Here is a 26026-nt window from a genome sequence, read left to right on the forward strand (position 1 = left end):
TTGTTTGTTCAGAATAAAAAGAGGCAATTATCACTAGCACTTGCTAATAGAGGGACTTGGATGAATTGAAAAACCTCCAAGTTTTCTTCTGCTGATACTATTTAACTGGCATTAAATATTCTGCAAAAGGTCCAATCAGTTATCAAGAAAAACTAACATTAAGGAAAACCCAAACACCACTGCAGGGAAATACTGATATTCTGTTGGAAGTGTATCAACCACAAACCTCTTCATTTTTTTGTAAAATCCATTCAGAGTACTTCCACACTAGCTCTTGGTCTGAGCAGAATGTAAGGAAGTCTACTATGTAGTCATAGAGATCTGAACGTGTAGAATCTTGAATGTCTCCATCAACTATTTTCACCCATAACTGCAACAAAAATACACAGATTAAAGTGCTTAAAACATGTACTAGCTCTTCCAGCTCAAAATTTATGTCAGTTACTAAAAGACTTAGTCCAAGGCGTGTGGAATTAGAAAGAGTTGACAATAACACCAATTGCAAGGAACGTTGCTGGTCACTCACTTTTGCCATCACACCCTTCTCTTGAACCTGCCATATTCACCCAGCTCAGACCCCATATAATGTGGGCTCTCATTCTGAGAGTGACTAAAGGAGGTACACTAATCACAAAGAAAGTTTTTATGAAAAGTCCTTTTCTCCAATGCATGGTATACTTCTCATGTGCTCTGTGTGTGCAAGATTAAAAGCAAATTATACAAGCAAATTAGAAAAAAAATTGTTTTCCTGCTTTTCTTTCGTTTTGACTGAAGAACTACAAGTGCCATGTGATATTATTTTTAAATACATTATAATTGGAATCAAAATGTGCTACACCTAGCAGACCAGTTTAGCAATAAACCTTGTTTTCTGCAGCATCAAAATTCTTCCAAGATTTCTTGCACATGACAAATGTGGTTTTGTTGCCCTTACCTGTTTTCTTCTCAGGCCGTGATTACTATTTATATAACTGACCTGATAATGTGCTCAAAAAGCTGCAGAATAAGGCAAACTTAAGATACTGGATATTTAGTCTGCAGTGTCCAGGCCACTGCTAGTATTACTGACATGAGATGGAAGGTACCCAAAGGGATTACTAACTCATCTGAAACCCACAGATCTTGCAGAATGTGCTCACTCTTCATCACTAGGTAAGCAAACTCTCAGTTGCTGTCAGTGTCTGCCATGAGAATACAATGCTGTTTTCCTGTGTGTATAAAGATCAATCAGCACAGGGGATAAATATCTTTTAAAGTGATTGCTTGATTATTTTAGCACTTTTGTCCATCTTTCAGGAGCATAAACATATGTTCTGGTATGTACAGTTTTGCTTTAAAAGGATCATACAAGCATCTAAATAGCTGTCAACTTCAATAAGCTCCTCAGACTTTTCACATCTAGCATATTAATTTATTCAAGAAAGTCTTAGCATAAGTTTCAAATTTCTTACAAACACACACATACATACACACACATCACAACTTTTCAAACATATAAATTAAGATCTCAGATTTTTATCTCAGAGCTAAAATGGTATTTTGGAATGGTTTTCAGGTGACACTAAAAGCTTTATTCTAACCTGAAGTGCTGCAGCATCCTGACCGTTGTAGTGATACAGGAGACCAAGTGCAAAATACCTGTAAAGAAAGAGAAGATAATATTAAAATTGCTAGAACCTTCCCACTAATTTCATTATAGACTGATGAGCACAGAGTACAACAAATAATGGCTTACAATGACATGTACATGGCCAAGTCTACACTTCAACAAGTCTCTGTAAACTGTTTTTAAGAATCAGAGAAGTTCTGCCCTGAAAGTGTCTCCATCACGCGAGTCCCCAAGACAGTCTGTAGTTACCATATCCAACTTACACCAAGTATGTGGCCAATTAGAAGTGTTTCCCATGCTGTTCTGTCAATTTGTCTATTTCATGTACAGACATTACACACACCTCCAAGAACTATTCCTCCAATAGCTCATCAGCTGTTGTTAAATCATATTTTATTATGTATTTATTTAAAACTCTGTTTTACTGTCAGAAACTTTTTTCTTTACTATGACATGGTGTCAGGTCAGGCAAAGAAGAGCTTTGTATAATGCAATTTCAGAGTGGTTTTTGTGTACTCGAAGAAAAATAAAGCGAAATTCTGTAATGGCTGTCCTCATGGAACAATGTTCTAGCATTCATTCAATTCACACTGGCAGAAGTATGCCATGCAAACCACACTTACCAAAGGTTTTAACAAAACCTGTTTTGTTAAATACATGAAATCACCCCAAATATAGCCACGATTAAAGAATCTTCCTCACCACTATAGTTGCTACTACTGCACCAAACAGTTTAAAGCTAAAGAAATGAAAACAAAAATAGACATACTACCTAAGGCTGGAGTTTGTATTTTACACATTTACTATCTAATGTTTCCTGCTTAATGATTAATTCTCTGCCTGCTGGCTTTTTTTGTTTCAAGCCATTTGCAGTCATCTTAAGGAACCTCTTTTTGGTCAATCAGTGGAATATAGAAAGCTTGCAATGCAGAAGTAAGAGTTCTTTCCCTGAACAAGCAACTACAATTTTAAAGCCACTAACTGGCTAACAGCTTTTACCTAAGGTAGCACATGCTTTAAGGCAGCTTTTCATTCTGTCTGTGTACAACTACTGCTGCCATTCCACTCTCCCATTATCTCATTATTTCATTTAGTTTTCTTCTCCCAAACTTGTACCAGTTCTTTCTTTTTGTGTTGGATCCAGAAACTTTCATGTAGAATTCTGCATTTAACAGGATAAGAGAATGAATTTACTTTACCTTAGACTATCAAGCAATAGCTTTTCACCAACATTTTTAAATATTAACAATGTTAATTCAGACTGAGTTGTCTTTTGGACAAGTGTGAGCACAGGAACTACAAGTACTTGAACACATTGTTCAATAAACCAAGGGCATCTAAGGCAATTCTCCCTTTGGTCTAGAAGGTGCAATAATAAAATAATCCACTTACTTTTTGTGTTTTTCCAGCCAGGCAGCACTATCTGTTAAAAGACAGAAGTTCTCTGAAACGAGGAGATCCAGCAGGCTTTCATGATTTGCCTCTGCATACAATTTGAGTAAAGCTGTGTCGATATCCTCCTTGTAGCCATTTGCAACCTCAGTGCTGCGGACTTCATTCAAGTAACTCATGAGGAATCGCTTGCATTTTGTCATCTTCTCCTGGTCCCCTTGGGTCAGCTGGTTCAGGTCCGCGTACTCGTGCAGAGGAGGATGAGACCGGATAAATGAAGAGGAAGTAGGCAACAGGAAGGGGTACAGAGAGATCAGCTCCCGGACATCAAGCTGGCCGCTTCTGCAATTACAGTGTCAAACTAGATGAAGCAAAAAGAAAGAAAAAGTATACATAGGCACAAAAAAAAAATGTGCTCACATATGCTTAGAGTCAGGACACTAACATGTAGGCAGTTTCTGGAGTATTTTTTACTACATCTTTATTTATCATTCTTCTTCCTCCTCTAGACATTGAAAGCTCTGAGAATTCAGACTGGCCAGCTTTTTACTTTTGAGCTTCTACAGCTGTTCTCTGGTATATACAAAAATCAGCTGAATAGTCCTACAGCAGTCCTAGAACTGACCTAGACTTCATCCATACAACTAAAGCTTTCAGAGAACATGTGTATGCATGATAAAAACATTTTCCCCAAGCCTGAAAAGCACCAGATTCCTCTTGGAATTTGGCTCTCTTCTTACAGAGGTTCTGTAAGCAAACCACAGATATTGATTATGCATCCATTTAACCAGTAAGTCTGTTGTACAGGCAGAGGCCTTGGGTCTACATTTATGGAGGCTCCTCTGGAGTGGCTTTTCCACTTCAGGTGTGAAGGACACCCTATATCCTTACTCAGCAGCAAGTTGTAACATGGATATGCCATAAAAACCATTTTTCTTTCAGCCTAGATTGAAATTCCTCAAGCTTTTAAAGAACATATGTTGTGACAGAAGAATTTTTTCCCACACATAGCAAACAATCCCTAATTTTCACAGCTAGAGTGAACCCTCTTTACAGGCCTTGCTTTAGAAGAACGGCAAGACATCAGGATATTTTATATTTTATTTTACTGTCAAAGGTTTTATTCAGAATTCATATTTAAAAATTAACATTACTAAAGCACAGAAAATACTGTTGCTGAAAAAAAAAAATCAAAATTAACTCGACATTGCTCCAAAAGAAGCCCTGTTTAGTTATCTTGTTGCAAATAGAACTTTTAAAAAATAATTCTTCTCTACCTGGTGATCAGCAAACTCAAAGACTTTCTCTTCACAACTTTGATTGGAATGAATTTCAAAAAGAAACAAATGATAAGACAGAATTAGAAAAACAGCAGATTTATACAGGCAATAAAGTGTGAAAGATTATCATAAACAGGCTCATCCTTTCACTACAGGCATGCCCTGCATTGTTCACTTCTTGCCAGAGACAATTCCAAAACCATCCAGGAAATATGAACTAGTAGGAGTCATCACCACGACAATCCCCATTTAGAGCTTTGCTTTCAAGTTAATATAGTCCCTTGGCTACAAAAATCTATACCAGAAGAGAGAAATTCTGGGAGAAAGAAGCAACAGCAATTTTAAAAGCAGCATCCTCTCTTCTAGAACCTAGTGACTGCAAAGCACAGGAGTAGCAACACAGACAATAGAGAAGAACCACATACAAAATTGGGAAGCCTTCCTTTGAAGAGAGGTTGGAACAGCAGGTTTTCCCAATTTGTACAGAGAATTCCTACTGCCTAAAACCCAGCTCCACACTAGAAAGGCCCACCTCTAATAGAGGGTAAAGCATTCAGGTCTACTTCACAGATTTCTGCAGTTGAAATTTCTTTTAATCCTTCTTTGGATTTGGCTTTGAAATTCTTAGATCTACATTATGATAAGAGGCAGAATAACCCAGAAGCAGCAAGTTCTGTCAGTTGCATGACCTGATGGTTCCAAGAATATTTGAGTCTTCAGTATGAGCTTGTCACAGTAACCCAACCGCAGTTTTAGCTACTGCAACTACTCTGAAAGTTCAAGTCCTAAGATAAAATATATTATATGAGATGCATTACACCAGAAAATTAATCCTATTTGGAGATTTTTTCCCCTTCCAATCCAAACGAATCTTCCCTGATTTGTTTTAGAATTAAAGTCAACCCATAATTTGAATAATATCCACAGGCTGCTTAAAATTTGTGCAAAAAAAGGAGTCTAAATAAATCTGGAGAAATTAGAATATAAACATCTATTCCCTTGCTACCTATGCTGTCAAATATTTGGAGATGGCCTTAAGCTTGACTTCGAGACTGTGACCATTGAAATAGATGATGTTAAAAAATGTTATATTTAATATGCCACTTTTAATAAGTTGCAAAACATTTTTCAATTACAGTAGCTTCTGAGTCCTTTCATCTTAACACCCAAGTTTTCCTAGATAAGGAAGTAGTCAGCTACCTTACCTCTGACTTCACAGATTCTGGCCTCAATGATGATCTGTTTCCAAAAGGAAAATCCACTTCAAACTTTGGCTAGCCCAGAGCCTGGGCTGTGAATCACCTGTGGTTCTCCCAGCAGGTATGACTCAAGCTCAGCTGAACAGTTTTGTTCTCCCCACAGCAGTGGTAAGCAGCAATCATGCAGCCTCCTTAAAAGCACTATATCATCCATGAGCTTCTTCAGAAAAATACAAAATACTAAACAATGACCCCACTTAACAAATGGCTAACATTCTGCTCAAGGCTTATGGCTTCTGGGATTTGTGGATGTCCAGTGGATCTTGCCATCATATCTGTACAAAACTCTTTTAGAGCAGCTACAAAACATCTCATCCCTTTTGAAAAACATGTCTGGGCCTTCAGCTTCTGGCATCTCAAGCTCAGCAAAATACAGATAGGAACTTAGCACACAGCAGAAAACAAACTCTTGACACATCAGTGTTGTGAGGCAACTTCCCTTTGAGCAATTCTGCATTAATTCTCTTTGGGCTTCAAATATATAAACCATGCAACAGGCAGAATCAAGTTTTAAGGAAACTTAGATCTAAATTCAGACCCTTGTATCTACACGTAACAGAGATGCCAAAGAAGCCTATAGTGTTTACTATTTTGCCTAAATCCCACTGGCTGTATTGGAAGGTCATATTCTTTAATCACATTTAACATGCAAAACCTACATAATTCCTATTTTTTATTTCTCCAAGTACAAGTACCAGCAATTTTTTTTCAGGGTAGGACAGACTTATACCTAAATTCTCTTTATCAGCTTCCCAAGGTGAGAAATACAGTGTAAAGAGTTAACACTTTTATTTGTTAAAAAGAACAAAGTTTAGAAAAGTTCCAGTATCCAGAGGTCAGAAGGCAAGTAATATCTAACCAGTAAACACTGAAGAGAACTGGTTTCCCTATGACCTCTGCCAAACATATCAGTAAGGCATGGAAAATTCAGCAAATGACCTCCTAAAAATCACTGTTTGGTATAACCTTGATGATAGCAATGAGGAATAGCATAACTATAAATCACAACTATGTAACACAATCACAATTCTGTTATTGCTTATAACAGAATTTGTCAGACCAAAGAAGCCCTACTGTTATTTCTCACTCTGTTTCAAGGCTAATGAATCTAGCTGAAGAAAATGATCCTGCTTATGTTGAACTATTTGAGTTTCAATAAAGCTACCACATTATTCCATTGTGTCAGCCTAATTCAGTATTCAGAAGCATCAGCATTAGCCAGGAGGAACTTGACAAATTAATTCTCTTAAAAGTTCCAGTCTTTAAGAACTATGAATTTAAGCATAAGATAGAACTATTTCTTAACAAGAAGGGCAATAATGCAAGAAAATGAAGACCTTTAATCTAATTCCCCCTGCTAAGCTGTAACTGTCAGATATTTTCCAAGTATTGAGACAATCTCAATTCATATTTAGCCAGAAGTAGGCCCACATATCACACCAAGATCTCTGAGGTACTGCTGCTACCCTGCTTCACTGCTTAAATCCCTTTCCTCAGACAGGCACCAAGTCTCCCTTTGACATTAAGATTGAAGTGATTTCTAAGACAAGGTTGAAACATTTGCAGAGCAACACACTAGGATGGGAGGACATGTTTTCATAGACTGCCACTATCTTTCCCATTTTGCCTGGGAGCAAGTTTAAAATAAACAAGATTGACTGAGACTGTATCAGGGCACACACGGCTGTTACTCTAACTCAGTGTGCCCACCAGGGCTGAAAATCAAGGAACCTAATTACCATAACAAGCTTGTTCAGAGTCACCAGAATAATCTGCTAAGCTTATGTATGGCTGGACAGAAGAAAAACACAAACTTATTCTGGCTTTCTTCCTTGAGCAAACATCAGCAATTCATTCATCAGCAGAACTGTTGTTCTGCTTTGGAGTTGCAGCTTTTAGAGGAAGGGCACACCCTAGGATGCTGCCTGAGCTGCAAAATTTGTGGCTGGACAGCACATTTTCTCATGAAGCATGTTTGTTGCTATAGAGGAGCTCCCGCAATTCTATTCATTAAAGCTTATTTGTCAGATGGACTGATAGTTGGATGGAGCAATAAGCAATCCTGGCTCTTTCCACAAGGTGGTAGAACCCTTCACAGGATACATTTCTCTCTTTTCACTGCTCTTAAAATATTCTTAACTGTGCACCACTTGTACTTCTGCTTCAGATCCGCAACCCAGGGGTCAGATACACAAGTGTCCGAAAGACTACAAGGGTGGAGAAAGACTGCAAGTTTCTCACTAATTACAACAATTACTAGGTGACAGAGGTAGTGGTTGTGGCCAGAACAAATTGTATCTAAATGCTGTTCAGACCTTTTCTGTCATTCCCACATCTTCTCTCAGTGTACACTGTTCATCCAAGCCCAGTGTCTCACTATACTGGTGAGCAGGAAGAAAAATGGCAAAGCCCCTCACTAACAGCAACATTCCTCAGAGCTTTACTTTCCTCAAGGCATTTCCATAAATCCAAGGACAACTGTTTTCCTACACTGTAAATATGCTTACGGTATATTGAACATTTTCTAACCTTAATCCTATTCCACAGACTCTAAACTGATTTAAAGTGAATTTCAGCAGATAACAAGGAGAGTTATTTTATGTGGTCAGCATGCATTCCACTAGCTACAGACAGTGCCGCATCACAGAATGAGGCATGGCTAGCAGAAATGAAATTATCAGGTGGAATAAAGATAACAAGCAGCATTTTCTGAATGAAAGTGCAATATCAAGGTCAATTTATAAACAAGTGACTGCTGAAATGGCTAAACTGGCAAGGTTAGTACAGACTTCAAGAACAAATCTGTCTTCTGGAAAAGGTCTGACCGAACAAGTGTTAAAGCCAATTCAGTATCAACATCCTCATACAAAATAGTGCAATTATTGTAAGTAATATTTAAATAGTAACTAATGTTTAAGTTATACCTTTTGTTAAAAGTATTAAAAAAAGAGAACAAAGGAATGTTCATGCTGTAAATCACAGCACAGACTCCGTGATAAAGCCTTGACCTTCATGGGCATAAAGGAAAAAAAAAACTCCATACACACAACGCTCAAATTCTTAATGCCATTATGTGTTAGCATCCCCCCCCCCGCAAAAAAAAAATCAGTTACATTAACTCTTCAGCTAAAAAGTTGTTTCAATGTCACTCTGTTCTTAAACCCAACAAAACCATCTTATTACAGTGAACTCATATCTGCATCAAAAAACATTCAAGCAACTAAGTTTTTCAAACCAAGAACACTAACTCCTTATTTAAAGAAGGAAAATTATTAAATTTCTTGTCACACAATTACCTGAAGAGCTCTTTTGCTTCAAGGAACTGAAGCTGTGCAAACTGTATAAAACCTGCTTGCTGCAGGATTCGTTTGTACATTACCTATAAAAAAGAAGGAGGGGGAAAAAAGGTTTATTATATTTGTATTTACGCAATGCTAGTTACTACTGCAATAGCTACCTGCCATTAACAGCAAACAAATGATCTTCAGCCACACCTGACAAATCACAAGCAAAATAAACCTTTATCCTCTACATATCTTGAATCTGATGCCCAGATTAATTTCTTACACAAATACTGTGTGAACACAACACTGCTCATGAGTACTTACTAAAAGCAGAGTCAACAAACAGCAAGTTTAAGTTATCTTGTTCAAATAATGACTTATCTGATATCACACTGACTTGCTTCAAGTTTTTTGAGTCATTTGCAAACATAAAAGCCAATGATTACCTTTGAAGTTCCCCACAATTCAGTAAGCACAAAAAATAAAGATGGTCCCAACTTGACCACACACAGACACTTCCTTCCTATCTTGTCTCTCTGGGGCAAAACTGCTGGCAATTCTCATAGTGTCATCCTCAGCTGTTGGCCGTATTTTTGACTTCCTGCCAGTTTTGCTACTTTGATTTTTTTTTTAAACAAAAATTTCTTCCAAAACAACTCAACATATCTAATATGCAGTACATTGTGCAATGGACCATAAAAATATGGTCAAAGACCAAGAAAACCATAATGTGTAAAGTTATTTGTTATCAAACTTTACTGTTAAGGTTACACCTAGACAAAAAATGTTTAAATAAAGCTCAGTAGAAAGAGAACACAAAAACTATTTTAAATGATAGCTAGTTATTAAATCTGAATGGTCAACCAAATACAAGATTAAATGAAATCCTTGTGCTCTCAGACTATTACCAACAGCAAAAGAGAAATACTAAAAGCAAGGAACCTAAACTGTACTTTACAGAGCATTCCCATTTGTAACAACACTGGTATTTTGGCAAATACACCCAGCTACTTTCTCATGTCCTCAGTTTTTCCCTTCAACTTGCTCATGCATACACAGCTTTCTAATGGTTCACACTGCACGTGAAGGCTGTTACTAATATCAGACTTAAGAAAACATTTTCAATAAAAAGTTCCCAGAGAAATTACAATACAATAGGAACATATTCCAGGAAGGAATTGCTGAAGAGCACCAGGCCTCAAGTACAGTAGACTGATACTCTGACTGATGATTTTTCACCTTGATTAAAGGTTATGGATTTACCAACTGAAAAGCTTGGTTTCAGTCCATTTAGTCTGTGCGTAGTTTACTAATGGTTTGTCTAATGGAAATATTTAATCTCTGCTGTTAGCTCTAAAATGTTTTGTAAGGTTGTGAGCCTTTTCTTGCCTCCCCAGTGTATAGGAGAAAAGGGGAAACAGAGAGTAATGTTATCAGGCACAGTTTTTCAGACAAATATAATATAAAATTAAACAAACAATAATTCATGACATCTTTATATTAACTAATGCTTTACATTCAATGATTAAAAATAGAGTTAACTAAAGCTGAAAGAGAATTTAATTAGAGTTACGAAGTAAAGCTTCTTTAGGGGATTGACTCACCAAATATCCAGAATATTTTGGATTTCTGACAGTGTAATTTCACCAATACACAGTAACCTGTGAACCAGTGAATACCTACCTGGTCACCTTCCTAATGACACTGCTGAAGGATTAAATTCTGCAAATATTTGCATCTTATGGCAGCAGAAAAACATTAAAATCCAGCCTGTCATTCCAGGGAATGACTTCTCAACCACTGACTAGTATCAAAAGTACATAGGCTGGCATTTTTCTCCCCACAAAGCCTGTTTTCAATTTTTGTGATAGAGTGATCACTAAAATTTATATATTTAGTCAATTATGATTTTATAATAAAGCTGGACTTAATTTCACTGAAAGCACTGCTTTAATTGCAGAGGTTAGTCTGTACAGCATCTTTTTAACAAAAATCTACAGACAGACTTTATTATTTTTTTTAAGGGGCCATGATGAGATAGGCAGTACCCAGGTAGATTTTTAGCTGACAGTAGAAGCACTAGATATAAGGATGTCCTAGGGTAAAGGTTATGGAGGAAAATAGAGCAAATTATGGAAACTCCAATATTCCCTTTGTCACAGATTTTTAGGAATGGGCTAGATCTATATGTCGAACACACACAGTAAATTCTGTTTATGACAGGAAAAAACCTTCAGTTCTTCCAGATCTGTAACAGGCTTCTTTTAAAAAGGTACTAAGCTACACCCAGACAAAATGCAATAAATTGTTTAGTCCTTTATAATTTCTGAAGAACCACCACAGGACTTGCAATTCTTTAGGCAAATTCTGCAGTGTTGACTGAATTCATATAAGAAAACAGTAGCTGCAAAAACATGGCATAAGTTTTGTATTAATTCACAACTGAAAAAGCAATAGAAAAAAGAAAGATGACTGCTGAAGCTGTGATTGCTGTAGTAAAGCCTTAATTCTCCCAACTGCTAAAAAAAGTCCTTTCTAAAATAGTCAGAATTAACAATTACATTGTCCAAAGGAATTTTTATAGAAAGCCATTTTGTCTTTTGGCCATATTTGGGTGCAGTTATTGTTTTTAGAAACTAAAAAGAATTAGGAAGGAAAACAAAAAAAAAGATACCTATGCAAGATGTGTGTCAATCTAACCAAGGTCTTCACTACCATCAACCATGATTTCTGCAAACGTCAGCTGTCCTGAAAAATTAATAAGTAGTATTCAGTCATTTCATGGTAGCATGGTAGAAAGGCCTCTGTATTCCATCAAAAATTACATCCAGCAGAGCCATCTCCTTGGGGCACTTTGGCTTAGCGTTTTTTACCTAGCAGGAATTCCTGATGCTCAAAAACAAAGAAATCTTCATCTGTTAGGGCAAAGCTAAATTTGCAGTCTGCAGGGACCACAAGTTAAATAACAGGTTAGAGCTTCTAAGATGTGACCTGCTACTTTTCAATAACTAAATATTGACTGTACAAATAATTCTGAGAGTACAGTATTTCACTGCTGCTATTCCACCATCATTCTGCATTACCAGCATGTATACATATATATATTTATGCTGTTATACAGAGAGAGAGCATGCACCCATGTATGCAGTGACCAAGTACTGAACTGTAGGGGAAAAAAACCCCAAGTCCTCAAATCTGCCCTGCAGTGCCCTGAGCTCAAGTGACCCATAAGGTGGAATCAACCATTGCAAACTGCAGAACTAAAGGGACACGTGACAAAGGGAACACGATACTTCATGAACCATACAATAAAAATCACTGTCATGAAAGGATAGATTATAGTGGCTGGATCAAGTACCTTACTGCCAACCCTATGCACCCCGTCCTACTGCTTGTACAAAATGGCAAAATAAGACCTTGAAAGTGTGAGCTGTTCAGGATTCAGTAATGCCTGCAAACAGATACTAGAAGATACCTATTAGAAAATACCAATTTTCTAATAGATATGTATTATCCAAGGACAGCTCTCAGAAGGGAGTTAGAAATGAGAGACCGTGTGATCAGTTAAAGTACGTCAAAGAAATGTTGCAAAAATTTAAGCAAGGCATGCAATTTGGTTGAGGTCCATCAGACTTCTATTACACAAGACTACAGCAAAGCAAGACTGATGTGCCTGTTACAAACCTTTAATGACAACACCAGGTATCAGAGTCCCCTTAGAAAGCAAACTCGACATGTTACATTTCCAGCTACAGCCAAGCTCTGAAAACCTGGAGCAATGTCTCAACAACTAGGCCAAGCTGAGTCATTTTAGTAGGAGTCAGTAGGAAACTCCTTCAATTAAAGAATTTGATAACTGGCTAATATCAGTTTGCAAATACACCCCAGAAGTAGCTATTTTGCTTACAAGTACTATGTTTTCTGGTTTTCAGCTGAAGCATGCTTGAGTTAAAGTAACTGAACACCCTTAAAAGCATACTAAGTTAGAAAGAACTTCCAATCTTCTAGGAAACTAATTTCAGGAAGAACAACCCTGCACACTTAAGATATTTATGAAAATAAAGCAACATTTTAAAGGCTGAAAAATTCTTAATATAATAAAACTGAGGAGGAATGAGATTCTACATCATGTATTTTAGATAATGAAGTGTAGTTCATCCTGTGGCATAATACAGAAAGTCATCTCCCACACTAAATCTACATGAACTGTAAAGAAATAATTGGAAAATTATAGGTCATCATACATAGAAGACATTGCTTAGATCATGCATCCTGCCTTCACAGGAAGATTTTTGTTTGCTTATTTAAACAGATTGGAAGGGAAAAGTAGGAAGTGAAGATGCAAAGCAAATCGTGCTGATAACTGAAGTCTGTATTTGCCTAAATACTTTTCAGCTTCAAGTACTTTCAGGTAGTTGGACCTTCACAAAAGGATGGGAATGCTTTTCTCAACAAGGTTTTCAGTTCCAGCAGTCTCCCAGCTGCTCAGTTAAGAGAGGAGTTAAGAATCAAAATAAAGCTGATACAAGTTTCATTTAATGATTGCATTTCAGACCTTAACTGAAACTGAAATGAAAAGGAATTAGAAGCTTCTTGAAATTTGGAAAAAAAAAATATCCTGACAGTCAGAATAATTTTGAACCATTGCAATCCTGTAACTTCCAGAGTCATGTACACCTTTTTAAACAAACCAAAAGTAACAACTGTTTTAATGGCAACAAAATGCTCTAAAGTATATTAAAAAAAGGAAAACAATAGATTTTCTGCAGGTTACAGATCAAATTTTGCTTTTACAATAGGAAAGAAACTAAGTCAAATATTAATTTACCTACTCCATGAGCAGAGATGTCATGCTGCTTTTTACAAGTCTCTAAATAGGAGCAAATACAGTAGAATATGTAAGGCAATATAAATCAGGGGTAGAAGGGAATGAGTACAAATCTTTAATTCACACTGTAATCAAAGAGTTTGTAAGACACTTCGCCACACAAAAACCTTTAAATCTGAGTTACACAGCAGTACAAGCATTACTTGTAAGAGCCTGGAAGTAAGATGCACTTGCTTAAGATTTCTCATAATGCACTTGCTTAAGATTTCCCATAACTTAACTCTGAAGTTAAGTGCTACCTGTGGATATATACCTAGGATATGGTGAGAATCTTCAATAAAAAAAGTAAAATTTCAAGATTCTAATGTGAAATAAAGTATACATTTTTAAACAGCAATAGCAAATGAGAACTGAATCTAGTACCAAGGAAGTATTCATTGGGTTTTCTGCCACTAAGTTTCTGATTTTGCTTTGTTTTCAATTCTCTCAAGTTACAAATTGAAAAAATTCAACAAAACCCCAGAAGAACAATAGCATTCAACCCTTCCAATGTCACAGCTTCTGCAAGTACAAGACAGTTTAGCAGAACACCTATTTCCTCAGGCTGAAATCATAAAAGGTATTACAACTTCTCTGCAATATACATTCCTCCCCCACATTCTCCAATCACTTGACCAATGGAATACACAACCCCACTGTGAAATTTACGTTTTCATGAAAATTAAAGGGAAAACAAACCTGAAATTTCTCTTTTGGAATATTCCTTCGAGCTCCTTTTGCCAGAACAAGGGCTTCTTCCACTCTGTGGCTAGCTAGAAGATCTTGAATCTGTTTTTCCAAAGGTAGTGGCACCAAGATATACACACCCTTGTTAGTAGCAACAATCACCTTTCCTGGACAGGACAAACAGATACATTCAATTAACAGCCTGTATAGAAAAAAGCAATTTCAGAACTAACTTTAAAATACACAATTTAAGACACAAGAACTTAAATAGGGTTAAGGTCTCAAAAGTGATCTTTGCTGCTACCACATTTACTCGACAGTACAGTTTACCAATTAATTCCACCTCAAAAATACAGAGATAATGGTAAATTTATTCAGTTACAGCAGGTTCTTTTCCACTCAAAGTAAGAGAAATGGGTTAGACTCACTCATGATGAGCTAAGCTGGCAAGGCCACTGAAATTATTGTCCAGATTCCAGAGAGTAGGCTTTTAACTAAAAGGTATTTCCCTGGGCTTATGTTAGAAAATTTTAAGACATGCATCAAATCTAGCAAGAATTATACAGTTCACAGTGCTAGAGTTTGTAGTTTTTCTGGGAAAAAAAAAAAGTAGTAGCATAGTATATTCCACACTTAAGAGTTCCCAACTGAAGAACAGATCAACAGAAATTCTTGTATTTTTTTGGTAGCAATTCTATGTGAAAGATCCAATTTTAAACCTCTTACACAGATATTTAAAAAAATATTTATTTTTTGTATTCCTTTCTAATATGTAAGAATTTTGTCAGGATTGTCAATGGACAATTACCAAGTTGTAGCATTAAATTAACCTTGCTCCTTTGAAAGAAATAATCAAGTTACAAGAAAAAGCTCTAACTCCATAGACTCCTACCCAACAATTAACTTGACAATTACAGCACATTTAAAGAGCATACATTTTGTCAGAAATGGGGAATTGAATTACTGCAGACTGCAAGGAATCTAATGAGGAAAGCACTTGCAACAAAAGTTTCAACAGTCAACATATTTGTTAGATTGTTTAAAAAACAAACCAAAGCGACTTCAGTGGTTGTTCCAGAATTACTGATGCAACAAAGTGTCCTTCTTAATACCTTCAAAGTCCTGTAGAATGTGGCCTTCTTTAAAAGGCAGGGTTTGCTTTTGCTGCTGGTCCAGCATGCTGTGCACCGTAATGAACTCATCATCGAGAGCAACCACGTAAGGAAAGCACAAAGCTGCCCCAATCACGTTCTCTGACCAGTGCACTGGGGCACGCTGTGAAATCCCATCTACAGTAGCAAACATGCCTAGAAAAAGGGAAAAACAAAGCCTGAGGCTTGTGCTAGCTGAAGACCAAAGACTGTTGTTTTCCCAACACAAAGCAGGGTATCAAGGTACAGCAGTGCAAAGTCTCAGAGCAGGTGCAGTATCAAGGGAGCATGATGACAACACATCACACCTTCCTGGACCTGACAGATATGTTGGTTAACTCAGTTCCATTTTTTTTTCATTCTCCTTCAGCATGGGAACAGACAATGCCAAAAACTGAGAAGAGATGACTACTGAAACAAACTAGCAAGAATTATTCAAGTTTAGTAAGTTTAAGAGATTTCTTAAAGGAATTATGCCATATAGTTTGAATTCATTCCAGAACAGTAACACTTGCTGAGATCCAGCTTTCAAACAATCTTGCCTTAGTAGGAGCTGCAGACCTGCAGCATCTGACTTATCTGGCAATGCAGATAGGTGTGTTTGTTCCTGTAGTGTGTAATGTCTTTGTAGTGTCCAATGTCTACAGAGCATTTTAGTAGACACAATTATTTACTTACACTTTTTCACTTTTGCTACAGCCAACCTTTTCAAAGAACAACGGCCCAGCTCCTTGTGGTGAGTCACTTCCTGTAAAGCATCTGCATTTCCAATCATTTGAAAAAATGCAGAGGCTGTGTAAAGACTTTCTATTAATACAATGACAATGCCTATGCTGTCTTCAGAATAACCAGATTAAAGCTTCAGTTAATTTGCAGGGTGTTTTTTGTCATTACCTTTCTTCATGCCTATTCTGTCCCCCATTCCTCTCCTAGCTTAATAAACTTTTAAATTGCTTTAGGTTCTATTCATATAGATATTTCCCAATTCTGAGACATTGATTAAAGAGAAATTTGAGTCGCAATTTTCAGGCCTAGTTCCATAAATATTTACCAGCACAGTGTAAACTTCTCTTCTAAATATGAATTCATACCCTTTAAACCAAGAATTCCCATGCCATTAAAAAGACAAGCCCTTGAAAATTGATCTTTGGCAGCATTGAGCCACTTGACAGCTGGCAGAATAAGTCTGAGCTCTAAAGAACAGAAGAGATTAAAAGATTATGTTATTCAATTTAAAAAATGTCTTCCAAACAGAAGATAATGAGGCAAGGCGAGCTGGGTACAAGGACCTTCTTGGAAGGAAAAAAAAAAAAAAGGAAAACAGAGAAAACAAAACAAAATATTGTAGACTTTTATAGAACTACAGTGTAGAGACCAAGCTTTTGGATCCCTTAGAGCGGCGTTCAAATGATCAGCTCTTTTCCCTTGACTAAGGGTTCTTTTTCACTACACTGATCAGCTCTTCAACCACAGCCACCTTATAGAAAATTTCTAAGTCGTAATATAGAATTCCTAATTTACTTTATAGATCTTGATATTCTTACGACTGAGCAGTAAAATTTTATGTCAGACAAAATGTACTGTCCAGTTTTAAAGGTTTTCAGTTGTTACTCCATGATATAATCCCACTTCAAAACATGGGAGAAAACCTGTACTAAATACATGGTAACCAGTAGTAAACTTAGGGTTTATTATATTTGAACGACTAATTCTTGGGCTTTTCTATTTCTTTGATGTTCTAACACATAATTATAAACCCCAATTTTTTTTTTTAATTAAAAAGCTCCTTTTTAGGTAATTTACAAAAATCCTTTATGGTAGTGAAAAGATACGCATTACAGTCCATGTCTCTCTACATCCCTCTGCCTTCAATAGCTAGAGCTTCTGTGACAGAATGATGCATTTTTTGTCTTCATCCAGCTCTCACCTAACAATAATAAATGTAACTACAACCAGGAACCACAGCCTTTTTATAATACAGGCATCTGATGAAACCTGAAATGAGGCCGGCAACCAATTCCCTATTAAAAATTGCACAGGCTACCCACTAATCACAAGAGTTACCTGAAACAAAGTTACACTGTTATCAGCACCAAAAGATACAGCAATACTCTGTATCATCTGCAAACCTGTTGAAGGTGTGCCCTTCCCTACCTAAAATGAGGTTAGTATTGACCTCAAATTGACTCTCTGGGGTACAAGACTAGTGACTGGCCCCCAGCTCTGCTCTGCACTGCTGACTACAAATCTTTCAGCCAAGCTTTCAATCCACCTCAGCTGTTTCTGCAGCTCATTCTTCATCCATTTGTCTACAAAAGATGTCATGGCAGAGAGCGTCAAAGCCCTGCTGAACTTCGCAGGATCACAGCTCTCCTCTCATTCGCCAAGCTGGCCTCTAATCACAGAAGCCTGGCTGGTCAGGCAATTTCCCCTTTTTAAATCCACATGGATTACTTCAAATCACATTCTTGCCCTTTGTATATTTGGAAACACCTTCCAGGATTTTCTCAGATCACCTTCCTGAGGGATCAGGATAGGGCCAGCTGTACTTCCCTGGTTCCTTTCTCTTGATCACCTAAGGCAGGAGCGAAAACATTTGTTTTCTTCCAGTTCTGACAAACATCGTCTGATCAACATGATATTTCAAAGATAATAAACTGGCCTCACAATGACATTGACCATCACCCTCAAGCATTCATGAAAACATCCCATCAGGTCCCAAGGATTTGTCTGTCCAGTTTATTTAAATGTTCCATAACCTGATCCTTCTCTGCTGAGAGCAGATTTTCCCACTGTTCCTAAGGGCTGATGATTCCTGAAAGAAGGTCATACCAGTAGACTGACATAAAGAAGGCATTAAGCACCTCAGTCTTTTTCATGCCCTTTAGCATCAGGTCCTCCACCCCATTTAACAGCAGGCTTCCACTAGCCTTCCTGTGCTGCTGATATGCTTGTAGAAGCTCTTTTTGCTGCCTTTCATGGTGTTCAGCAGAGTCAATGCCAGATGAACATTGGCCTCTGCCCTGGTTTTGAACAGAGTTAATTTTCTTCCTAGAAGCTCATGTTTTGGATTGAGTAGAACAATGCTGATAACACATTGATGTTCAACAAAGCACACCCCTTCATCATCTCAGTCACTATCAGTGGACTCTGGAAAACTCCTGGCCTCCTTGTCTGCTGCTGTGCTGCCCCTTTAGAAGGTACTGGAGTGGTTCAAATGTACCCTAAAGACCAGGGCCTGCAAATGTAGATTTCTTCCAGTTACCTAAAGAGGGTCTTACCTACATCTTTTTCCTGATGAAGTGGTCTGTTTCGGGCACTCACCACAATGAGTCTGCTCACCCATGTTAGTTTATGCTCTAACCCAAATCCATAAACTCTGATCTGCCTCCTCCTGTGTTCCAAGGCACCCTACCACATCTTTCTACTGCTCCCATGTAAAGGGTAACCCCCATTGCAGCTGTTAAAACACAGCTGTGCTAATTTCCCAGAAAACATGAGAGAGCTTCCACTACTACAATGTTCTGTAAAGATTTCTTTCTCTGCATATGTCTGAAGCAGAACTTCTTCAGGTCTGTTTGCTGCTTATGAAGTCTCATCACACCACCTTGCACTGATTTGTTTGCCAATACAGGCTACCACCACCACCACCACGCCTAATCTAAATCCAACTCACCATGTTGCTCAAGATGGCAAAAACACTTTTGCCTCACTTGACCTGATGGATCCCATCTCTTCCTTAAACAGGGATCCACAGTCCTAAATGACAAAACCAATCAGCACAGACTATACAATCTGCACAATCCAGGTACTCCTCCTCAAGATGTTTCCTTACCAGCAGGATTAATGAGAAAAGCCTCATCTCCAATATAAGGGAGTTTCCCACTACTATTATTTGCCAATTCCTCCTGGTGCTACTGCATTGTACAGGCTCTGATAATTTGTTGGAAAGAACTTCTTGCTTTCCATCTGCTACTATAAGCACTGAGCATATTATATAGATGTAGATCAGCAAGCAGAAAAGAATTCTTCTCATTAGGAGAAGTCATGAGTTTCTGGTGTCAGCCATCACAGAGCAGCAGAGACCCAGCCTGTCCTTCCCCTCTGTACAGCTGGAGGTTGAAGCCGCTTGCCTGGGTCCTGGAGAAGATTCAATTTCCTTTTTGCCATCTCTGGTGCCATGTACTCTGCTGACCTCCCAGTGTATCTTGTTTACTTGGCAACAGAAATCCTCAACTGAGCACATATACAGGCAAGGACAATATTTATTCCTTGGTCCAGTCTCAGCAAGAGGCAGGAGGCACTCTGTTCAGCTCAAGCTGTGAGGAGCTGCACCCTCCATTGGGAGCTCAGCCTGAGTCAACACCTCAGACCTTTGGGGGCAGTTGCTCCAGCTGGTGCAGGGAAGCATATCCTATGCCAATACCAAGAAGTGTCTGCTGTAATTTTAAACACTTAAAACCTCTGTACAGCAGGAAATCTGATTAAAAACATGAAACAAGAGCTTCACAACTAAAAAACTGAATTTTGGTAAGCAGTTTCATACGTATCAGAAAGGACTAATTTTCAATTGTAAATTAACTAATTAGTAGACAGAATGAAGAGCACCAAAAATGAAGCTCCTCCTGCTTTAGAAAGAAAGAGCTAAATACTAATTGCAAGACAACAAAGTACCAAATGGCTAAGGATCTGCTATGAACAATTCTGACAATCAGTTTAAAATCCAAGGTACAGATAAAGAAAAAGGTTACATACACAATAAATTCAGAGATGTTTTACACTGATTATAATTTTAAGCACTTGCTTTTTGCCAATCTAAATTCCAGTGTTAACTCAAAAGAAAATAAATACAGATAAATGTCACTTCAAACACTCTAAAGCCAAATTAATGCAGAATATCTCCACCTCTGTAAAAGAGGTTGAACTTAGCATAGATGCTCTACCAAGTGCCAAACCAGTATGCCCTGATTAATGAGACCTATGAAACAAAATAAAATTAGAACTGAAGATTTACATCAAGCCTTTTCAAGTTCATGCAATCCACAGCAGAGCCTCACCTGAAATACCAAGATACACAACACTTATCTACTTATAAAGGTGCACAACCATCTTCATAACTTCAAAGAGACAACTGTTAAAGACACTAGGAATTCTACCAAGGAAGAACAGCAAGATGGATAATACTTCATCAAAACATCAGTGGGGAGGGAATAGAGAACAGGAGATAAAAAAAAGATTAATTAAGCAAGGAAAAACTATACAGTTGAGAGCAAATACTCTAACAGGTCTCTGAGGCAGAAGAAGAAAGACTTTGCCTGTATCAGGATGATAAGAGTGGTTTATAGCATGTTTACAGCAGCACTAGTACCCTTGCTTAAGATCTCCCATACCTGACATTGTACTTACACAAGAATGTTGGACTTCATAAGTAGCTTTCAAGTATATCTCTTATAGTACACCAGACAAAAACAAAAGGCTAAATAAAATTCTGATTCCTAACTAGATACAATTATGCTTTTGAAATTATATTCTTAAAAGAAAAAAAAAAAAAGAAAAGAGAAATTAGTTGAATGGCATCTGGTTTGACATGCCTAAAAAAATTAAAAATTAAAGTAAGAATGGAATCTTCTCATAAAATCAGCTAATTGACAAATTTTAACTTCTCTAGCACAGTTAATGTCCAAAAATATATGTCCATATTTAAAATAACTAAGAGCTTTAATAGGAAGTGGACAGCCAAAATGACTTAGAAAAGCCTTGTATCAGAAAAAAAAAACCCAAGCTCACCTAGAAACATCTTTAACTCACATAAACTCAAATTCTAGTGAGAATCTACTTCTTTAGAGAAAAGCTAGTGAGTAGATGTGCATTCTACTCACAAAGCAAAACTTCGGTACAAGCAACCGATTTTTTTGGAATTTATATTAAAAAACCAAAACTGAATTACGAACCTAAATAGCTGTGAACTTTATGCCATACTATTCCTAATGTTTCAGGGAAAATACATGAACAGTTTCCCCTGAAAGGAGAGTCATATGGCAAACAGCATGAAAGCATTCTGCCTGTGGCCTGTCAGCTCTGGGATATTACAGCTTTTCCAAAAAAAGCTCAAGATTACTGACCTCACAGCATATTGTCCATTTTGATAGATTACAGTAGTCCTTACAGTCATCTTTTAGACAAGAGCTTGATTTTAAATTATTTAACTTTGGTTTTGCAATATTTAAACTATCATTTTCTCTAACACAGAGCTGAAAAATACTACTAAAATATTAAGCAAATGAGAGCACAGAAACTGGGTAGTATCTGATAACACCTACAGTCAGGACAGCATTTACTATTATAGGAGGTAGGATGCAACTTACTTCCACTAAAATTTCTTACTGTACTGTAGTACAACATACCTTCTTGTGAATCTGTTAAAAGCTATTAAATGGACTTCATATGAGCTCCTCTGAATAGCAACTGAGGACAAAAATAATTCATCTACACTAATTGAACAATTTTGTAGCAATGTCCACAAACCCAGTCCCTCTAGTCACTAGAGACTATCAATCTCTGAAATTTCACTTGGTACCCAACAATTTTTTTGCTAGGTACTGCAAGATACAATGCAGTGAAGCTTTGATTAAAATAAAACACATTATTAGAATAAAAATAATCACAAAATTTTCTGCATTAAAAAAAACCAGTGTGGTTTTGTATAGTTATAATAGTATTAAGTATCAAAAATTTATCAACCCCCTTTTTTTCTCAGCATTCCAACACAGACCTGTGAAGGAAATCATCATTATTATGCATAACACTTCATTTGTAAATCTTTACTTCAGAGAAATAAAGAGAAGTTATAAAAATTGCAAAAAATTAAAATCCTTAGTCTCACCTAGGCCTCCAGGGCCAGCCAACAGAAACTCTTGTCTGCCTATTCTTTTCACAATTGGCCGTTTCTCATCACTGCAATAAGGAAATAGGTCCTGGGAGACGCCAGTATTGTAATTCAAAATTATATACTGTGTAGTAAGGGCAAGGCATAAGTAATAACCATCTACAGCCACAGCACAGGGTTGTTCTGGAGTAAACACTTCCTTCACTATCTGGACTCTGTCTTCAAACACCATGAACATTTGAATGGTCCGACGCTTGACCGAGATAATGCAAACTTCAACGCAGAAAGGATCCCCACTCACAGGGTTTTCATTCAGTGTGAATGCCACAGCTCCTTTGATCCTAGCACCAGTGGGGACAGGTTCCAAGTTGATCATGTTCACTAGTGTTATCGTGTTGTCACAAAGCACAAGCAGTCTGGTGAGGGCAGAGGCTGCTTTCAACTCGCTCACAGGCTTCTTCAAACCCAGGTATTTGTGTAGTTGCTTGGTGGCAGCAAAAGTTATTTTTCCAGCTGTCGATACCTTTTCGTCCAACAGGAAGTGATAGATAAAGCAGTCATTGGTTCCAATATAGAGGTTCTTCCCACAACACTCAATGCACTCGATGTTAATGTAATTTTTGTCTCCCATTAACATCTCCCGCTCAACAGCAGAAACGAGCTTGAAAGCTTTAACGCTCATTGTGTCTTCTGGGTGATCTACTTAAAGAGAAAAAAACACCACTATTTACCTCTGAACATAGAATCAAATATCAGAGATAGCAATTTAACATCCACTGATACAAAAACTTAACTACTGCATATTTTAATATTTTAATAGTCTATACTCTATTTCCAACCCAACTACAAACTAGAGCAATCACATTAATAACCACAGAAATTAATAAAATTGTATGCTTCTACTTCTAACCTATTCTGAAACAGATTCACAACAGCATCCAGCTAGTCTTAAGTGATGCTTTCTCCACCAGTACCAAGCATATTATTGGCTCTCTCAGACACTGGGACTACAAGAGGTTATTGCCAGTACCTAGTTACTTATAAACCTATAATGCACAGGTTTCTATCACCTGTACATGAAAACAGACAAGCTTCAGGTCTTAGATTTCCTAAGAGGCTATAAGGCATTTAGTGCTATTAGTTAACATGTCATGTTGCTTTACACTCCACTGTAGGCCTTAATACACAGTCCTTTCACAAAATATCTCAAGTATATTTCATTAACACATATTTTACATTCCTTAGTCTCCAGCAATCAGAAATGCATAGTTTCCAAGCCAGTTAACTTACACAAGGTATCATCCAACTCATAATAAAAGTTGTTGTTTTGGGTCTGTATCTATTTTTTTAAACATATGCAGAGTGCATGGCCCATAAAGCATTCACTAAGTTCAAGATCCAGTATCACAGAAATTCAGAGTGTTTCTGTTTTCCACTACCACAATAATTCCAAATGTCTGTCTTTAAGTGCTAACCAGCACTTCTAATACTTTTCAACAAATTATACCTACCCTTCTCCAATCAAGCACAGTCAAGAGACAGATGCAATTTATGAAGCAGATAATACTGTCCAAAGAAGAGCAAATGAGAAACTGCTGACCTGGTTTAATCACCTTTTAATTTGTCATGACCTGTCTGTAATGGTCACTTAGCCACACAGGCACAACATTAAACATCTCACACATACACAATTGCTTCTACTCCACATGTACAGTGGTGGTACAAAACATCAAATGAAATCTCTGTGGACCAACAGAGAAACCAACATCAACAAAAAGCTCCTGTAAGCAAAATTGAAACTAAAACAGTCAAAACAAATTCAGTTTCCATTACTACATCTAACAAAACCCTTTGTTTTTACAAAAGAAGAGTAAAAACCATGGTCAAAAAATTCTATAACTGAGTTAGAAAAGATGAGGAACACAACTTGCAGGTAATAATGAAAGAAAATTATATAAAACTAAGACTATGGCTAGAATCAAACCATATTGCCAGGTAAATGTTAGTACCAAATACTTCAGAGTTCATTTTTTCGGTTGTAATCAGAAGTTTAAAATATTTTAGTTTGAGTTTCCATGGCATTTTCAAGTTCCATCCTCACCTGGAGTGTAAATTAGTGTTATGACCTTCAACAAAAAAACCAAAACAAAACAAAAAACAAGCAAAGAAACAAACAAACAAACAAAAAAACAACTAACCAAATAAACCCAGGAAGCACTAGAGAAACACCTGAGGGTAAAATCATCATGCAAGTCTGGCAACACAGCCACCTTCCACATGATCAAAAGAAACACAGCATTTTAACTTAGAGAGGGCTGTCCAAAGGTTGACTGCCAAAACAACTCCAACAGCTCTTAAGAGCCCGTTTGTAGCCTGAAGTGATAAACTACCATCTGCAGAGGACAGGCAGCTTTCATACATGAAGTTGCCAAGGATTTGGTTCATGTTCCTGCAGCCCAAACTAAAAATGTTAATATCTGCCACTGAGAGAAATGCAGAATTTTACTCCTGACCAAGATGTGTTAAAAAGTCCAAAAGAGTTTCCTAAATCAAAGTTCACGAAAATTAAAAGTATGAAAGAAATCTTAACAGATACATGACTCCTGAACAGAAAACAACAATAGATCTATAGTACTACATAAGTCTGATTACAAAGAAATGAAAACATTGAATAGAATAAAAAAATATATGAGAAAAAGCTTTTAAGAATAAACAATGCCAACATGCATGACCTGGACATAACGTCTTTTTTAGCATTTATCTTGTTCTCATCTATGAAACCTTAGGGGCCAGTGAGCACTGTAAAGGAACAGGTTCTGCAGAACATGCTGTTCCTCTGAAGTGCAAGAGGCCACCCCATAGTTATAGATAGTAATTTTTATACTACATTTAGATGTAAGAAGCCCGGAAAACAAGATAATGGGGATGTTTTCCTGTCAAAGAAAAATAAAGCAATATTCAAGAAAACGATCAGTCTAGTAGACACTGATTTTTAAGTGCAATAACAACCCCGCACGCACTCATTTCCTGCAAGAAGTGGGAAGCAGCTAGGCAATTAGCAGTTAGGCAATAACCTTGCATTACACTGTGCTTGCCCTGCCTCGGAGAGCAGCACCCTGCCTCCCTCCCTCCGCGGGCTCCAATTAACCCGCGGCTACAACTCCCCCGAGCGCGGAGCCCCCGGCAGCCCAGGGATGCGCTGCCCGTCCCCCCGTCCCCCCGCACTCCCCGCGCCCAGCCAGGCCCGGCGCGCCCGCCTCCGCCCGGCCGGACGCGCAGCCTCTCCCGCCGCCCTCCCCAGCACCTGCCGCCGCACGGCGGAGCCGGGCCCGCCGCTCCGAGGCCTCGCGGTGCGGTGCCGGCGGCCGGAGCCGCCTCGGGGCGCGCTGGGGTCCGCCGGCGGCGGGCGGGGGGAACGCGCCGCTTCCGGTGCGGCGCCGGGCCCGCCCCGGCCGCGTCACCGGGCCCGGGCAGCGGCGGGGCCGCGTCCGGTCACGTGCGGGAAACACGGCGGCTTCGCGGCCGGGAGGAGGGAGGAATACTTTTATACACACACACACACACACACACACACACACACATATATATATTATGTATTTAATTGTTTATTT

The 26026-nt window shown here is 37.9% G+C and overlaps 1 protein-coding gene across 1 annotated transcript in view; it reads right to left on the reverse strand.

Annotated features, from left to right (window-relative positions):
• Positions 1-25807, reverse strand: part of TGFBRAP1 (transforming growth factor beta receptor associated protein 1) — a 36086-nt gene extending 10279 nt beyond the window's left edge. The window contains exons 1-8 of the mRNA XM_021538165.2: positions 25720-25807; positions 22413-23114; positions 15491-15685; positions 14391-14545; positions 8837-8919; positions 3002-3343; positions 1581-1638; positions 227-370 (exon numbers count right to left, since the gene is read on the reverse strand). Of these exons, the coding sequence (XP_021393840.1) occupies positions 227-370; positions 1581-1638; positions 3002-3343; positions 8837-8919; positions 14391-14545; positions 15491-15685; positions 22413-23097 (1662 nt within the window). The 5' untranslated portion in view covers positions 23098-23114; positions 25720-25807. The remainder of the gene's footprint in view (positions 1-226; positions 371-1580; positions 1639-3001; positions 3344-8836; positions 8920-14390; positions 14546-15490; positions 15686-22412; positions 23115-25719) is intronic.
• Positions 25808-26026: the final 219 nt, after the last annotated feature.

The sequence above is a fragment of the Lonchura striata genome, chromosome 2 (assembly GCF_046129695.1).
Source record: "Lonchura striata isolate bLonStr1 chromosome 2, bLonStr1.mat, whole genome shotgun sequence".
Taxonomy (NCBI): domain Eukaryota; kingdom Metazoa; phylum Chordata; class Aves; order Passeriformes; family Estrildidae; genus Lonchura; species Lonchura striata.